This window comes from Neomonachus schauinslandi, chromosome 8, assembly GCF_002201575.2.
Source record: "Neomonachus schauinslandi chromosome 8, ASM220157v2, whole genome shotgun sequence".
In the NCBI taxonomy this organism is placed as follows: Eukaryota; Metazoa; Chordata; class Mammalia; order Carnivora; family Phocidae; genus Neomonachus; species Neomonachus schauinslandi.
The window spans coordinates 117,391,096-117,410,324 of NC_058410.1; the positions used below are offsets into that span (position 1 = coordinate 117,391,096).

Below are 19,229 nucleotides of genomic sequence, written 5' to 3' on the forward strand. Positions count from 1 at the left end.
CTTTGACCTCAGCCGAAGCAACTTCTTCCTAGAAACATCGCCAAAGGCAAGGGAGGCAAGGGCAAAAATGAACTATTGGGACTTCATCAAGATAAAAAGCTTTTGCAAAGCAAAGGAAACAGTCAACAAAACCAAAAGACAACCGACAGAATGGGAGAAGATATTTGCAAATGACATATCAGATAAAGGGCTAGTATCCAAAATCTATAAAGAACTCATCAAACTCAACACCCAAAGAACAAAGAATCCAATCAAGAAATGGGCAGAAGACATGAACAGACATTTCTCCAAAGAAGACATCCAAATGGCCAACAGACACATGAAAAAGTGCTCAATATCGCTCGGCATCAGGGAAATCCAAATCAAAACCTGAATGAGATACCAGCTCACACCAGTCAGAATGGCTAAAATTAACGAGTCAGGAAATGACAGATGTTGGCGGGGATGCGGAGAAAGGGGAACCCTCCTACACTGTTGGTGGGAATGCAAGCTGGTGCAGCCACTCTGGAAAACTGTATGGAGGTTCCTCAAAAAGTTGAAAATAGAGCTACCCTATGATCCAGCAATTGCACTACTGGGTATTTACCCCAAAGATACAAAAGTAGGGATCCGAAAGGGTACGTGCACCCTGATGTTTATAGCAGCAATGTCCACAATAGCAAACTGTGGAAAGAGCCAAGATGTCCATCAACAGATGAATGGATAAAGAAGATGTGGTATATATATACAATGGAATATTATGCAGCCATCAAAAGGAATGAGATCTTGCCATTTGCAACGACATGGATGGAACTGGAGGGTATTATGTTGAGTGAAATAAGTCAAACAGAGAAAGACATGTATCATATGATCTCACTGATATGAGGAATTCTTAATCTCAGGAAACAAACTGAGGGTTGCTGGAGTGGGGGGTGGGGTGGGAAGGATGGGGTGACTGGGTGATAGACACTGGGGAGGGTATGTGCTCTGGTAAGCACTGTGAATTGTGCAAGAGTGTTGAATCTCAGATCTGTACCTCTGAAACAAATAATGCAATATATGTTAAGAAAAAAAAAAAAGAAGAAGAAGGTAGCGGGAGGGGAAGAATGAAGCGAGGGAAATCGGAGGGGTAGACGTACCATGAGAGACGATGGACTCTGAAAAACAAACTGAGGGTTCTAGAGGGGACGGGGGTGGGAGGATGGGTTAGCCTGGTGGTGGGTATTGAGGAGGGCACATTCTGCATGGAGCACTGGGTGTTATGCACAAACAATGAATCATGGAACACTTCATCTAAAACTAATGATGTAATGTATGGGGATTAACATAAGAATAAAAAAAAAGAAAGAAAAAAATTGACAGAGATTCAAACACTTGGAAGCTAAAGACGCTCTGCTTAAGAATGTATGGATCAACTGGGAAATCAAAGAAAAACTTAAACAACTCATGAAAACCAATGAGAATGAAAGCACATCCATCCAAAACCCATGGGATACTGCAAAGGCGATCCTACAGGGAAATACATAGCCATCCAAGCCTCACTCAAAAAAATAGAAAAATCCAGAATTCACCAACTAACTTTACATCTTAAAGACCTAGAGAAAAAGCAACAAACAATGCCTAAGCCAACATTAGAAGAGAAATAATTAAGATTAGAGCAGAGATCAATGAATTAGAAACCAGAAACACAGTAGATCAGATCAACAAAATTAGAAGCTGGTTCTCTGAAAGAATTAACAAGATCAATAAACCCTTGGCCAGATTTATCCAAAAGAAGAGAATGGACCCAAATTAATAAAATTATGAATGAAAGGGGAGAGATCACGACTAACACCAAGGAAATAGAAATAATTATTAGAAATTATTATCAACAACTATATGCCAATGAATAAGGAACCTGGAAGAAATGGATGCCTTCCTGGACACCTATAAACTGCCACTACTAAAACAGGAAGAAATTGACCACCTGAATAGGCCAATAACCTGTAATGAGGTTGAAGCAGTGATAAAAACTTCCCAAAAAAACAAGAGTCCAGGGCCTGATGGATTCCCTGGGGAATTCTACCAAACATTCGAAGAAGAAATAATACCTATTCTACTGAAACAGAAGGAAAGCTTCCAGACTCATTCTATGAGGCCAGCATTACCTTAATACCCAAGCCAGGCAAAGACCCCATCAAAAAGGAGAATTTCAGACTGATATCCCTGATGAATATGGATTCCAAAATCCTCAACAAAATCCTAGCTAAAAGGATCCAAAAGTACATTAAAGACATCATCCACCATGACCAAGTGGGATCTATCCCCGGGATGCAAGGGTGGTTCAACATTCACAAATCAATCAGTGTGATAGAACACATTAATAAGAGGAGGGAGCAGGACCATTTAGTCCTCTCAATTGATGCAGGAAAAGCATTTGTCAAAATACAGCATCCTATCCTAATTAAAACTCTTTACGGTATAGGGATAGAGCGAACATTCCTCAAGTTCATAAAATCCATCTATGAAAAACCCACAGTGAATATCATCCTCAATGGGGAAAAGCTGAGAGCCTTTCCCTTAAGATCAGGAACACATCAAGGATGCCCACGCTTGCCACTATTGCTCAACATAGTACTAGAAGTCCTAGCAACAGCAATCAGACAACAAAAAGAATTAAAAGGTATTCAAATTGGCAAAGAAGTAAAACTCTCTCTCTTCGCAGGTGACATGATACTTTATGTGGAAAACCCAAAAGACCCCACCCCCAAATTACTAGAACTCATACAGCAATTCAGTAGTGTGGCAGGATACAAAATCAATGCACAGAAATCAGTTGCTTTCTTATACACCAACAATGTAACTGTAGAAAGAGAAATTAGAGAATTGATTCCATCTACAATAGCACCAAAAACCGTAAGATACCTCAGAATAAACCTAACCAAAGAGGTAAAGAATCTATACTCTAGGAACTACAGAACACTCATGAAAGAAATTAAAGAAGACAACAAAAAGATAGAAAAACTTTCCATGGTCATGGATCAGAAGAATAAACATTGTTAAAATGTCTATGCTGTCCTGACCAATCTATACCTTCAACGCCATCCCAATCAAAATTCCAATGACATTTTTCAAAGTGCTGGAACAAACAATCCTAAAATTTGTATGGAATCAGAAAAGACCCTGAATTGCCAAGGAAATGTTGAAAAAGAAAAACAAAGCTGGGGGCATCAAGTTGCCAGATTTCAAGCTATGAGACAAAGCCGTGATCACCAAGACAGCATGGTACTGGCGCAAAAACAGACATAGAGACCAATGGAACAGAATAGAGAGCCCAGATATGGACCCTCAACTCTATGGTCAAATAATCTTTGACAATGCAGGAAAAAAATATGCAATGGAAAAAAGACAGTCTCTTCAATAAATGGTGCTGGGAAAATTGGACAGCCACATGCAGAAGAATGAACCTCGACCATTCTCTAACACCATTCACAAAGATCAACTCAAAATGGATGAAAGACCTCAATTTGAGACAGGAATCCATCCAAATCCTAGAGGAGAACATAGGCAGTAACCTCTTTGACATCGGCCACAGCAACTTCTTTCAAGATACATCTCCAAAGGCTAGTGAAGCAAAAGCAAAAATGAACTTCTGGGACTTCATCAAGATAAAATGCTTCTGCACAGCAAAGGAAACAGTGAACAAAACAAAGAGACAACCCAAAGAATGGGAGAAAATATTTGCAAATGACACTACAGACAAAGGGCTGGTATCCAAGATCTATAAAGAACTTCTCAAACTGAACACCCAAAAAACAAATAGTCAAGTCAAAAAATGGGCAGAAGACATGAAAGAAACTTCTCCTAAGAAGACATACAAATGGCTAACAGTCACATGAAAACATGTTCAACATCATTAGCCATCAGGGAAATTCAAATCAAAACCACAATGAGATACCACCTTACACCAGTTAGAATGGCAATAATTGACAAGGCAAGAAACAACAAATATGGAGACGCTGTGGAGAAAGGGGAATCCTCTTACACTGTTGGTGGGAAAGCAAGGTGGTACAACCACTTAGGAAAACAGTGTGGAGGTATTCAAAAAATTAAAAACAGAGCTACCCTATGACCCAGCAATTGCACTCCTGGGTATTTACCCCAAAGACACAGATGTAGTGAAAAGAAGGGCCATATGCACCCCAATGATCATAACAGCAATGTCTGCAATAGCCAAATTGTGGAAACAGCCGAGATGCCCTTCAACAGACGAATGGATAAAGAAGATATGGTCCATATATACAATGGAATATTACTCAGCTATCAGAAAAGATGAATACCCAACTTCTACATCAACATGGATGGGACTGGAGATTATGCTAAGTGAAATAAGTCAAGCAGACAAAGTCAATTATATGGTTTCACTTATTTGTGGAACATAAGGAATAGCATGGAGGACATTAGGAGAAGGAAGGGAAAAATGAAGGGGGGGAAATTCGATGGGGAGACGAACCATGAGAGACTATGGACTCTGAGAAACAAACTGAGGGTTTTAGAGGGGAGGAGGGTGGGGGGATGGGTTATCCCTGTGATGGGTATTAAGGAGGGCACGTAATGCATGGAGCACTGGATGTTATATGGAAACATGAAGAGTGGATCACTAATCAAAAACTAATGATGCAGTGTATGGTGACTAACATAACATAATAAACTTAAATTAATATTTAAAAACTATATGCCAATAAATTAAGCAACCCGGAAGAAATGGATGCCTTCCTAGAAACATATAAACTACCAAGACTGAAACAGGAAGAAATTAACAACCTGAATAGGCCAATAACCAGTAACGAGATTGAAGCAGTGATCAAAAACCTACCAAAAAACAAGAGTCCAGGGCCTGATGGATTCCCTGGGGAATTCTACCAAACATTCAAAGAAGAAATAATGCCTATTCTCCTGAAGCTGTTTCAAAAAATAGAAAGAGAAGGAAAGCTTCCAGACTCATTCTATGAGGCCAGCATTACCTTAATCCCCAAACCAGGCAAAGACCCCACCAAAAAGGAGAATTTCAGACCGATATCCCTGATGAATATGGATTCCAAAATCCTCAACAAAATTCTAGCTAATAGGATCCAACAATACATTAAAAGGATCATCCACCGCGACCAAGTGGTATTTATCCCCGGGATGCAAGGGTGGTTCAACATTAGCAAATCAATCAATGTGGTAGAACACATTAATAAGAGGAGAGAGAAGAACCATATGGTCCTCTCAATTGATGCAGAAAAAACATTTGACAAAATACAGCATCCTTTCCTGATTAAAACTCCTCAGACTAAGAGGACAGATCACAACCAACACCAACAAAATACAAACAACTATAAGAATATATTATGAGAAACCATATGCCAGCAAATTAGATAATCTGTAAGAAATGGATGCATCCCTAGATATGTATCAACTACCAAAACTGAACCAGGAAGAAATAGAAAACTTGAACAGACTTATAACCACTAAGGAAATTGAAGCAGTCATCAAAAATCTCCCAACAAACAAAAGCCCAGGGCCAGATGGCTTCCCAGGGGAATTCTACCAAACATTTCAAGAAGAATTAATACCTATTCTTCTGAAACTGTTCCAAAAAATAGAAATGGAAGGAAAACTTCCAAACTCGTTTTATGAGGCCACCATTACCTTGATCCCCAAACCAGACAAAGACCCCATCAAAAAGGAGAATGACAGACCAATATCCCTGATGAACATGGATGCAAAAATTTTCACCAACATACTAGCCAATAGGATCCAACAGTACATTAAAAGGATTATTCACCACAGCCAGATGGGATTTATCCCTGGGCTTCAAGGTTAGCTCATCATCTGCAAATCAATCAATGTGATACAATACATTAATAAAAGAAAGAACAAGAACCATATGATCTTTTCAGTAGATGCAGAAAAAGCAATTTGACAAAGTACAGCATCCTTTCTTGATCAAAACTCTTCAGAGTATAGGGATAGAGGGTACATACCTCAATATCATAAAAGCCATCTATGAAAAACCTACAGCGAATATCATTCTCAATGGGGAAAAACTGAGAGCTTTTCCTCTAAGGTCAGGAACATGGCAAGGATGTCCACTATCACCACTGCTATTCAACATAGTACTAGAAGTCCTAGCCACAGCAATCAGACAACAAAAACAAATAAAGGCATCCAAATCAGCAAAGAAGAAGTCAAACTCTCACTGTTCGCAGATTATATGATACTTTATGTGGAAAACCCAAAAGACTCCACCCCAAAACTGCTCGAACTCATACAGGCATTCAGTAAAGTGGCAGGATATAAAATCAATGCACAGAAATCAGTGGCATTCCTATACACCAACAACAAGACAGAAGAAAGAGAAATTAAGGAGTCGATCCCATTTACAATTGCACCCAAAACCACAAGATACCTAGGAATAAATCTAACCAAAGAGGCAAAGAATCTGTACTCAGAAAACTATAAAATACTCATGAGAGAAATTGAGGAAGACACAAAGAAATGGAAAAAAGTTCCATGCTCACGGATTGGAAGAACAAATATTGTGAAGATGTCAATGCTACCTAGAGCAATCTACACATTTAATGTGATGCCTATCAAAATACCATCCACTTTTTTCAAAGAAATGGAACAAATCATCCTAAAATTTGTATGGAACCAGAAAAGACCCTGAATAGCCAGAGGAATGTTGAAAAAGAAAAACAAAGCTGGCAGCATCACAATTCTGGACTTCGAGCTCTATTACAAAGCTGTAATCCTCAAGACTGTATGGTACTGGCACAAAAACAGACACATAGATAAATGGAACAGAATAGAGAGCCCAGAAGTGGACCCTCAACTCTATGCTCAACTAATCTTCAACAAAGCAGGAAAGAATGTCTAATGCAAAAAAGTTTCTTCAACAAATGGTGTTGGGAAAATTGGACAGCCACATGCAGAAGAATGAAACTGGACTATGTCCTTACACCACACACAAAAATAGACCCAAGATGGTTGAAAGACCTCGATGTGAGACAGGAGTCCATCAAAATCCTAAAGGAGAACACAGGCAGCAACCTCTTCAACCTCAGCCGCAGCAACTTCTTCCTAGAAACATCGCCAAAGGCAAGGGAAGCAAGGGCAAAAATGAACTATTGGGACTTCATCAGGATAAAAAGCTTTTGCACAGCAAAAGAAACAGTCAACAAAACCAAAAGACAACCGACAGAATAGGAGAAGATATTTGTAAATGACATATCAGATAAAGGGCTAGTATCCAAAATCTGTAAAGAACTTATCAAACTCAACACCCAAAGAACAAATGATCCAATCAAGAAATGGGCAGAAGACATGAACAGACATTTTTCCAAAGAAGACATCCAAATGGCCAACAGACACATGAAAAAATGCTCAACAGCGCTCAGCATCAGGGAAATCCAAATCAAAACCTCAATGAGATAGCACCTCACACCAGTCAGAATGGCTAAAATTAACAAGTCAGGAAACGACAGATGTTGGCAGGGATGCGGAGAAAGGGGAACCCTCCTACACTGTTGGTGGGAATGCAAGCTAGTACAGCCACTCTGGAAACCAGTATAGAGGTTCCTCAAAAAGTTGAAAACAGAGCTACCATATGACCCAGCAATTGCACTCCTGGGTATTTACCCCAAAGACACAGATGTAGTGAAAAGAAGGGCCATATGCACCCCAATGTTCATAGCAGCAATGTCTGCAACAGCCAAACTGTGGAAAGAGCCGAGATGCCCTTCAACAGACGAATGGATAAAGAAGATGTGGTCCATTTATACAATGGAATATTACTCAGCCATCAGAAAGGATGAATACTCAACCTTTACATCAACATGGATGGGATTGGAGGAGATTATGCTGAGTGAAATAAGTCAAGCAGAGAAAGTCAATTATCATATGGTTTCACTTACTTTTGGAACATAAGGAATAGCATGAAGGACATTAGGAGAAGGAAGGGAAAAATGAAGGGGGGGAATCCGAGGGGGAGACGAACCATGAGAGACTATGGACTCTGAGAAACAAACTGAGGGTTTTAGAGAGGAGGGAGGTGGGGGAATGGGTTAGCCCGGTGATGGGTATTAAGGAGGGAACATAATGCATGGAGCACTGGGTGTTATATGAAAATGATGAATCAGGGAACACTATATCAAAAACTAATGATGTACTATATAGAAACATAATAAAATAAATCAAACTAGCTCACTATGACTTACACAATGAAACATAATAAAATAAAATATAATTTTAAAAAATAAAATAAAATACATATATATCATAAATCATAATGTTAAATATTTAATACATAATACATATTAAATAATATAATATGATTATAATATATGTAAGTTATTGCTCTTGTTACACAAAAATATACAAAAGATATTGTATATAATTGCAGGTGGCTCACAGACCCCACCCCCAGGAATCCATAAATATCCTGGTGGCTCTGGATCTCAGATTCAGAACACCTGCTCTAAAGTATATAATTCCTCAGCAACCAAGCATGTTTAAAGGAAGAAACCCAGTTTGGACAGGGAGTTAGAGCATGAAGACCAATATGCCAAAGGTCTAGTAAGAAACAGGAAAACCACAGCCAAAAAAGTAGGAATTTCAGGGTAAAATGGATTCAGAACCAAGGATCCACTTAGAAGACCTGAGTCCTAAGCAGGAAAGCTAGATTTCTGAAATCCTCTACAAACAACAGTTTCTGATTTATACAGTCACTTCCCTGTTCCAGACTCTCCTTATAAATGAATTCTCTGTTGTCAATGCACCAATTAAAAGTATAGTTGAACAAAGTATGTTCAGAGGGTGTCATTAACCCTAACAGTGACCTGCAGTAGAGGATGGGTCAGAATGGAGGCTGATCTGTGTTCCCAAGGACAGTCCTTGCAGTCTTCAGAGGAAGAAGACAAAAGTGACAAAGGGAGCATGGACACCAACCCCATCCTGGTGTGGGGTCCATGACATAGAAGGGGGCTGAACTGAGCCAGGGGAGGTAAGGAGACTGAGGAACATACCTGCATACAGCTGTGCCTTCCTCCAGGCTGAAAGGGAACACACCCTGGTGAGACCTGAGTCAGAACAAGCCTGCTCAGCATTGTTGGTGGGAATTTATCTACTGGCCCTTGCCTGCCCTCTGGATTACAGGTGACACTAACTGCGGAGTGGGGAGAGGCTGAAGAGGAGATGACCTCAGGCCACATGCTGACAGCAGGGTGTTGTGGGAAATTCTCTGGACCACAGGTCAGGAAGTCTGCCTTGCAGGCTGAGTTCCAACCCTGCCTGCTGATGCTGCGTGTCCTTTGCCAAGTCAAGTAGTTCTCCCTGGCCTCAAAAAAACTCAAAAATTCTTATTCTATCTGTGGTCAATTTTGCTACAATATATCAAAAATTATACAATGTGAGGCACCAGGGTGGCTCAGCCAGTTAAGCTCCCAACTCTTGATATTGGCTCAGATCATGATCTCAGGGTCATGAGACAAGCTCCATATCAGGTTCTGCACTGAGCGTGAAGCCTGCTTATTCTCTCTCTCCTTCTCCCCTGTGCCCCCCACCCGCCCCCCAACTGGCTCAGTCCTCTCTCTCTCTCTCTCTCTCTCTCTCTCTCTCTTTCACTCTATCTCTCTCAAAAAGAGTGTAAAATATAATAAAATAATTTACATAAGAAAATTATACATTGTATGAAAAGATTACAGGGATAGAATATACATTATTTGATATTTGTAAAAAATCATTACTACATCCAGTGATTTTAAACACAGAAATATTTGAGAAATAACCCAAAAGGAGAGATGATTTCAGGCAGGGATTTGAGATGAACTCTAGGGTAAAAGTGGTCAATCTTTCTGAGATAGCACAATCGCTATCTGGGGGCATTGACAGCTCATTCCACCACATTCTCACACATAGTCTATCCAGACCTCTACCCATCAGTTTGTGATCACAACTTCCAGAAACTGGAGAGAACACACTCTCCCTAGTTGGTATTATATAGCTGAGGTCACACTCCTAACCTTAATGACCACATTAATTTATATAGTTCCTTTACTAAAATCTCAGAGCAGCTGGCTTTTGGATTCCAAGTGCTGACAGAACTAGTTGCACTGAAGGCTAAAAAGTTAGCAATATGGCAGGTAGGTCAGCACTGGAATAAACCCAAGATGCACGACAGACTCCAGGGACCACCATCACCCCCCGGTTCTCAAGCACTGGGTGGGAAACAGTGGCCCAGATTGAGGAAAGCTCAAGGAACAGGGTTCTGCTTCCCACCAGCTTCCACTTCTGCCCCAGGGAAGGGTCCTCAGTCCCTGCCTGAAGCAAGGAGAGGGGACACCTTGACTTAGGTGGAACAAGAGACCCAAGGACATCTGGACAGTCACTCACCAGCCAGGTAAACAGATTTCCTCCAGTCTGAAAGGCAACACAGGAAACAGGTGAGCTAAGAACCAGAACCTCTCCTACAAAGAAGACACAGAAAGTTCTAGAGGAAAAGCAGAACTTACCAAGATCTGCTTGGAGTTCATCTGAAAGAGAGTGAGAAGTAAACATGAACTCCCATGTCTAAGAACAGCAAAGATTGCACCTGACAAACCCACAAATGCTCATCTCAGTACCCTAGAAATTATACCCTAGATCCATTGAGCCTTCACAGCTCCAGCTGTCCTCTCTGGACCTCGTCAGCCACCCAGTCCAGGGCAAGGGTCCTCTGTCCACTTTTCCTCTGCACCAGCTGCCACACTCACAGGCCTTGGCCACTGTCCTGCCTTACCTCTGGCCTTCAGTGCCTCCTCCTTTGCCCACTGGTCCTCCTCCTTTTCCCTGTGGAGTTTCTCCCATTCCTGCATCTCCTGGCACTTTGCAGTATGTTCTCTCTTGGCGTAGTAGGCAGTCCCAAGGAGTAAGAGCATCAGCAAGGTCAGGATCCCCATGAAAGCTGACATCCAGGGAGAAGTCTGGGGAAAGAAGTCCTCTGTGTCCGGTCAAACACACAGTCAGGGTCACAGCCCAGGACAGCCCACCCAGCACACCCAGGGACTCCCACCCCCTCCCTATGGCCCTACTGGGAGAGGGAAACAGCACTGACCTGGGATGAAAATGGCCATCGCCTTCTCCTGGCTCAGGATTGGGTTGAGGAGGGAGCAGGTCACATTCCTTGAAGACCTGTGTTTCACCACCAGAGCAGCCTCCACACTGAACAGCCCTTCAGCATTTTGGACATGGGTCTCAGAGAACATCAGGAACTTCTCTTCACTGAGGGCTCTCCACTGCACCTGGGGCTTTGGGAACCACCCCGATGCCTTACACACCACTCGGACCCCGTCCTCCTCTGGCCCTGTGATGTGCACTTGAGGGGCAGAGCCCACACCTGCAAGAGAGAAGCTAGAGAGCACAGGGAGGCCACCCAGAGCCCAGGGATGCAAGCAGAGCCTTCCCATGCACAACTCCAAGGGCAGCATTGCTTTCTGGAGGCCTCATTGAGGAGTGAACACAGCAGGGAGCAAAACAGGGGTCCTGCCACAGAAAATAGAAGGAAGGAGCATGGGGACCTGAGCACATACAGAGGGCAGGACTCTTCTCCCCAACCATGAGGGTGGGAAATCCATCCCCCAGAGTGACAGAAAGAGGAATTTGGTCTCAGGATCCATCCTTCTCTGCTCTTCTCACCTCACACGCTCTCCAGGGCATCTGCTTGCACACACACTGCCACTTGGTACATCACTTCCACCTTCAACAACCCTACCTACCTCCTGAGCTCCTTCCCTAATATCCACATCCCCGGGTTAGCTCTGCCAGGATTGCTCACAGATGTTTCAAACTCAAATCCTGAACTAATTCATGTTTGGCCCCATCTGTGATAGGCTGATGGTGAAAATATTCCCAAATCCTTCGGCCTTTTTTACATCCAGCTCGCCCTCTGCCACATATTCTTAGTGACTTCACACTCCGCTTCTGGGCTCCATCCCGTGACTTGACTCAGCCACTGTTAGTTCAGGAAATGTGACTCTAGCGGAAGTTGGAAACTGCTTGTACCATTGCCTCACCCTCTGCCACGGGAGGGGCATGCTCAGGCTAGCGCAGCCTTTCCAGCTGCAGCTGTCCTAGACCAGCCAACAGCCAGATGAACAGCAGCTCTGTGAGCAAACCAAGCCAAGGTCTACTGTTAGGACAAAATATATTAAAAGTAAGGGGCTTATTGTCCCTGTTGAAAATAAGGCAAGAGAGCCCCTTCCCATCCTTTTCTTACAGCATTTACTTGAGGAAACTTGTGATTGTGGGTGCTTTCTCCCCTCTTTGAAATGTATATAAGTCCATTGAAAAACACAGATAGGCCCTTAGCCAGCTTTGTGATCCAGGAGTGTCTTTCCCAAGGACCTGGGAACCCTCTCTTTGAACTGCTCACACCAAGGAAGACAGCACACCTCTCTTCCCCTTCCTGTGCCAGGGTAGGAGCCTAACCTGAGTGGGCACCAGGATCCACGTGTAAGATCACCTCCTGTCATGAAGACTGAAAATGCATTTTTTTCAGGATGAAGCCAATTAGCTAACATGTATTGTCACCCAATTACCAAGTAAATCTAGGGTGATCTGTTTGTGACAGTTGGTGCTGTCATGTCCACTTACTTGAGAGCTAGTAACTGTACCCTGAGAACACGTGTGTTCATTTGTGTCTGCATGGCTATGAAAAAGGGTGATCTTCTTTGTCTTTGCATCTCTTCAAAGATTGTCTATGATACACATCACATTATGGTAAATCTAATTCTATAATAAAAGAGTTTTCTTTCCTGCTATTTTTGTGAAGATGATTTCTCAGCGATTTCCTTTTAATTGTATTTCCCCAACATGACCAAAGATGTATGAGCAAACCCAGTTAAGAGTAGCCAAATACTGCTAGCAATGGCTAACAGACACATGAAAAAAATGTTCAACATCTTTAGCCATCAGGGAAATTCAAATCAAAACCCATTGAGATACCACCTTACACCAGTTAGAATAGCAAAAATTAGCAAGGCAAGAAACAACAAATGTTTGCAAGGATGTGGAGAAAGGGTAACCCTCTTACACTCTTGGTGGGATTGCAAGCTGGTACAGCCACTTTGGAAAACAGTATAGAGGTTCCTCAAGACATTAAAAATAGAGCCAACCTATGACCCAGCAATTGCACTACTGGGTATTTACCCCAAAGATACAGATGTTGTGAAAAGAAGGGGCACGTGCATCCCAATGTTCATAGCAGCAATGTCCACAATAGTCAAACTGTGGAAGGAGCCAAGATGCCCTTCAACAGATGAATGTATAAAGATGTGGTTCATATATACAATGGAATATTACTCAGCCATCAGAAAGGATGAATACTCACCATTTACATTGACATGGATGGAACTGGAGGGGATTATGCTAAGTGAAATAAGTCAAGCAGAGAAAGTCAATTATCATATAGTTTCACACATATTTGGAACATAAGGAATAGCACGGAGGACATTAGGGGAAGGAAGAGAAAACTGAAGGGGGGGAATCAGAGGTGGAGACAAACCATGAGAGACTATGGACTCCAGGAAACAATCTGAGGGTTTCAGAGGGGAGGGGGTGGGAAGATGGGGTAGCCCAGTGATGGGTATTAAGGAGAGCATGTGTTGTGATGAGCACTGGGTGTTTTTTTATATGCAAATAATGAATCATCAAATACTACATCAAAACTAATGATGTACTGTATATCATGACTAACAACATAACATAAGGAATAGCATGGAGGACATTAGGAGAAGGAAGGGAAAAATGAAGGTGGGGGGGAACCAGAAGGAGAGATGAGCCATGAGAGACTATGGACTCTGAGAAACAAACTGAGAGTTTTAGAGGGGAGGGGGGTGAGGGGATGGGTTAGCCCAGTGATGGGTATTAAGGAGGGCACGTACTGCATGGAGCACTGGGTGTTATACAAAAACAATGAATTGTGGATCACTACATCAAAAACTAATGATGTATGGTAACTAACATAAAAAAATTAAATTTAATTTAAAAAAAAAAGAGTAGCCAACTACATGATCACTGGGTGTTATTTGCAATTGATGAATTATTGAACTCTACATCTGCAATTAATGATGTGCTATATGTTAGCTAATTGAAGTAAAAAAATAAAACTGGAAAAATGAAGAAAAAAAAAAGAGTAGCCAAATATAGCCTAGATTAGCTAAATTCCTTTAATGCCCAAATTAAATAAACGGCTGTATGCCACTGAGATTTCTTATGGTGTGTTACACAGCATCATGACAACTGGGAAATAACATATAATTATCAATATTTCTACTACAATTAAACAAATGGCAAAAGAGAAACCCTAGGACTCTCCGTAGTCCCCACTTCCCCCTTCACACTGTCCCCAAATCTACTGACTCATTTGTGTCTAGTTTCCAAACTTCTCTGAAGCCAAATGTCTCCCATCTCACAGCCCCCACATGAAGTCAGACAGCCAAACTTCCTCTGTGTAACTACATTCATGCCTTCAGTCTCCTCTCCTTCCAGCCATCCTCCCTCACACTGTCAAAGCAAACCCCCCACCCGACACCATTCTGTTTAAAATTTCCTCACCTCTACATCCAAACTCCGTCACACAGCACAAAAAGCCTTCTATACTCTCCCATCTGCCTCTACACCACAAAGCAGCTGTCCATTTCTCCCCAATTTCCACTCCTGCACCTCCCTGGGTACACACATTCTAGCCCCAGGACTATTTGGTTAACTGTTCATAATCACAATCACCATGTTCTCTGTGCCCCTCATGGTCCAGACCACAAACCAGAAAGGCCCTTTGGAAGTCTGGTGATCCCAAGTACCTGCTCAAGTGTGTGCTACTCATGAACTTTTCCTGATCAATCTCTTCTCTGTGGACCTGGTCCAGGAAAACCTGTGTATTCCAGGATTCTCACCTCTCACCACCCTACCATTCACCTCTCTCACCAATCATGTGGCCTCCCTGTGTGCCCAAACACACCTGCCACACTCCTCCCTCAGTTACTTCACATGTGTATTCTGCTTGGAACTCTCACCCCCAGATAGCCACTTCTCTCAATGCCTACTCACCACCATCTAACATCCTCTATAACCCATCTGTTTACATCTTTATTGCTTTTAGAAAATAAACTCTGGTCTGGGAGGAGCAAGATGTCGGAGGAGCAGGAGACCTAAATTTTGTCTGGTCCCAGGAATTCAGCTGGATAGGGATCAAACCATTCTGAACACCTATGAACTCAACAGGAGATCAAAGAAAAGAATAGCAGCAACTCTCTGAACAGAAAAGCGACCACTTTCTGGAAGGTAGGATGTGAGGAGAAGTGAATCCAAGATGATATTCGGGAAGATAGACGGTGGAGGAGGGGGCCTCCATCAGCCGTTACTGACAAGTGATAGAGAGCGGAGCACAAAATCAGAACTTTTAAAAGTCGGCTCTGCTGAGGGATGTCGCTCCAGTGGCTAAGCGGGGGGTGGAACCCTTGTGGGACAGTGTGGTCTCAGGGCCCTCGGGGGTCAAACAAAGACTGGGGGTGCCTGAGTGCGGCAGAGCTCCCAGGTATCGGAGCAGAGAAGCTGGCTGCAGAGACAGAGCCAAGGCACGGGCTCTCAGCTTGGGGTTGCCATAAACCATGATCCGTGCCACAGTCGGGCCACTGTTCCTCCAGCAGGGACCCAACAAGTGGCAGATCCGGGGAGACTCCCCTTCCTCCCCCAGGAGGAGCGGCACAGGAGCGCACCGCAGGGATCTGCTGGGTTTGGAAACTCCACATGGGGTCGGGTGCCAGAGATAGAAATGCTCGGTCAGAGGCTGGATGAGCATGGAGTGTGGCTGGAGACCGGGGAGACGGGAGTGATTGCTTTTCTCTGGGGGTTCACTGAGAAGTGGGGCCCCGAGTTTTCGGCTCCTCTGGGGCAGAGATTGGGAGGCCACCATTTTCACTCTCAGCCTCCAAAGCTGTACGGAAAGCTTGTAGGGAACAAACGCTCCCAAGAGCAAACCCGAGCAGATTACTTAGCCCCGCCTGGCAAGGGCAGGGCAATTCCGCCTCCTGCAAAGACATTTGGGAACCACGGCAACAGGCCCCTCCCCCAGAAGATCAGCAAGAACAGCCTGCCAAGACCAAGTTTACTGATCAATGAGAATGGCAGAACTCCAGTGCTAGGGGAATAATGCACATAGAATTCATGGCTTTTTCCCCAAGATTCTTTAGTCTTTCCAAGTTAATTTTTTTTAACTTTCTTTTTCTTTTTTTTTTTTAATTTTTCTTTTTCCCTTTTCAACCAACATCTTATCAAACGGTTTTTTAAAAACTATTTTTTGGAGAGGGGGGAAAGATGGTGGAGGAGTAGGGGACTCTATTTCAACTGGTCCCCGGAATTGAGCTGGATATCTACCAGACCACTCTGAGCACCCACGAAACTAGCCTGAGATGTAAGAAGATCTGGATCTCTACAAACAGAATATCGCAGGCAGTTGGTTTTGAGGTATGAAGCGGGGAGCCGTGATTCCGCGGGCAGATATTGGAGGATAAATGGCAGCAGGAGGGTGCCTGGTCATGGGGATCCTACACTGCCGGTGAGTGACAGCCTCGTGCGCTGAGGTCAGGCACAGACTTTCAGACCAGTAGCGGTGGGGAAAGGACTCTAGACAGCTCCCGGGGCGGAAACCCTGAGCGGTGAGGTCGTGCTGGGCAAACTGCAGCCCCCAGACAGAAACCCGGAGTGGTGGGGTCGCGCCTGCGAACTGCAGCCCCTGGGGCAGAAACCCAGAGCGGCAGGGTCCTGCGCGTGAACTGGGAGTGGCTGGCGGTTTTAGAAGCACAAAGGGCAGAGATGGGCCCTGACATGGAGGCAGGACTGGGAGCGCTGCAGAGGGGTGCACAACCCAGGATGCTGCAGTTTATAGCAGCACGGACAGAAACGGAGACAGTGTGGCCTGGAGATCTCACTGAAGAATAGACTGCAATCTCTCTGCTCTGAGACAGAGGGTTGGAAACAGTATCTTCTGCTCTGACTTGTGGAAGAGACGTGGAAAGCCACCAGGGAAAGCCGCCAGAGAACAAAAGCCCCAAAAACTGATTCCCGGTGAGCCCATCCCCCACCACAGGGGTGCAGGGCAACTCCACCCAAACAGGGTTGCCTGAGTAACAGTGGGGCAGGCCCCTCCTGCAGAAGACAGGCTGGGAAAACAAGAGGCCAGCAACCCTAAGGTCCCAAGAAAACAGGTGCATCTTGCTTGGGTTCTGGTCAATAATTTGGACTCTATACATTCCCTCAAACACTGATCAACAGAATGACTAGGAGGAGGAGCCCCCAAAATAGAAAAGACTCAGAGATTATGACTTATGCTACAGATTTACAAATGGATGCAGATATAACCAAGATGTCGGATGGAATTCAGGCTAACAATTATGAAGACAATGGCTAGAATGGAGAAATCAATTAATGGCAACATAAAGTCTCTAAGGGCAGAAATAAAACGTGAATTGGCAGAACTTAAAAATGCTATCAATGAGATCCAATCCAATCTAGTTACTCTAACAGATAGGGTAACTGAGGCAGAAGAGAGAATAAGCGACCTGGAAGACATGATAATGATAAAAAGGGAAAAGAGGAGGCCAGGGAAAAACAACTCAGAATCCATGAAAATAGAATCAGAGAAATAAGTGACATCATGAAGAATTCCAATGTCAGAATAATTGGAATCCCGGAGGGAGTGGAGAGAGAGAGAGGACTAGAAGATACATTTGAGCAAATCGTAGCTGAGAACTTCCCTAATCTGGGGAATGAAACAAACATTCGTGTCCTAGAGGCAGAGAGGACCCCTCCCAAGATCAAGGAAAACAGGCCAACACCCCAGCATGTAACACTAAAACTTGCAAATCTTAGAACCAAGGAAACCATCTTTTTTTTTTTAAAGATGTTATTTATTTATTTGAGAGAAAGAATGAGATAGAGAGAGCATGAGAGTGGGGAGGGTCAGAGGGAGAAGCAGACTCCCCGCTGAGCAGGGAGCCTGATGCGGGACTCGATCCCGGGACTCCAAGATCATGAACCGAGCCGAAGGCAGTCGCCCAACCAACTGAGCCACCCAGGTGCCCCCCCCCCAAGGAAACCATCTTAAGGGCAGTTAGGGGGAAGAGATTCCCTACGTAGAGGGAAGAACATCAGAATAACGTCAGACCTATCCGCAGAGCCCTGGCAAGCCAGAAAGGTCTGGTAAGACACATTCAGGGTACTAAATGAGAAGAACATGCAGCCAAGCATACTTTATCTGGCAAGGCTTTCATTTAGAATGGATGGAGAGATGCAGAGCTTCCAAGACTGGCAGGAACTGAAAGAATATGTGACTACTAAGACAACCCTGCAAGAAATATTAAGGGGGTTCTATAAAAGGAGAAAGACCCCAAGAGGGATATACAACAGAAATTTACAGGGACAATCTATAAAAACAACGTCTTCACAGGCAACATGATGACAATAAATTCATATCTTTCAATAATCACTCTCAACATGAATGGCCTAAATGCTCCCATAAAATGGCACAGGGTTGCAGATTGGATAAAAAGACAGGACCCATCCATATGCTGCCTACAAGAGACTCATTTTGAACCTAAAGATACATCCAGACTAAAAGTGAAGGGGTAGAGATCCATCTTCCATGTCAACGGACCTCAAAAGAAAGCTGGGATAGAATTCTGATATTAGACAAATTAGATTTTAAACTAAAGTCTGTAACTGGAGACACAGATGGACACTATATCATTCTCAAAGGGTCTATCCAACAAGAAGATCTAACAATTGTAAATATCTATGCCCCCAACATGGGAGCAGCCATCTACATAAGCCAACAGTTAACCAAAATAAAGAGTCATATTGATAACAACACGTTAATTGTAGGAGACCTCAATACTCCACTCTCAGCAATAGACAGATCATCTAAGCAGGAAATCAACAAGGAAACAAGAGCTTTGAATGATACATTGGACCAGATGGACCTCATAGATATTTACAGAACATTCCACCCTAAAACAACAGAATACTCATTCTTCTCGAGCACACATGGAACTTTCTCCAGAATAGACCACATACTGGGTCACAATCAGGTCTCAACCAATACCAAAAGATTGAGATTATTCCCTGCATATTCTCAGACCACAATGCTCTAAAACTGGAACTCAATCACAAGAAAAAATTTGGCAGAAATTCAA

General features: G+C 43.3%; 1 protein-coding gene across 1 annotated transcript in view; it reads right to left on the reverse strand.

Annotated features, from left to right (window-relative positions):
- Positions 1–10,387: 10,387 nt before the first annotated feature.
- The window catches only part of LOC123325485 (butyrophilin-like protein 1), an 18,123-nt gene continuing 9,281 nt past the window's right edge, over positions 10,388–19,229 (reverse strand). Inside the window, exons 3-6 of the mRNA XM_044917230.1 lie at positions 11,096–11,377; positions 10,781–10,981; positions 10,515–10,535; positions 10,388–10,422 (exon numbers count right to left, since the gene is read on the reverse strand). Coding sequence (XP_044773165.1) covers positions 10,388–10,422; positions 10,515–10,535; positions 10,781–10,981; positions 11,096–11,377 — 539 coding nt within the window. The remainder of the gene's footprint in view (positions 10,423–10,514; positions 10,536–10,780; positions 10,982–11,095; positions 11,378–19,229) is intronic.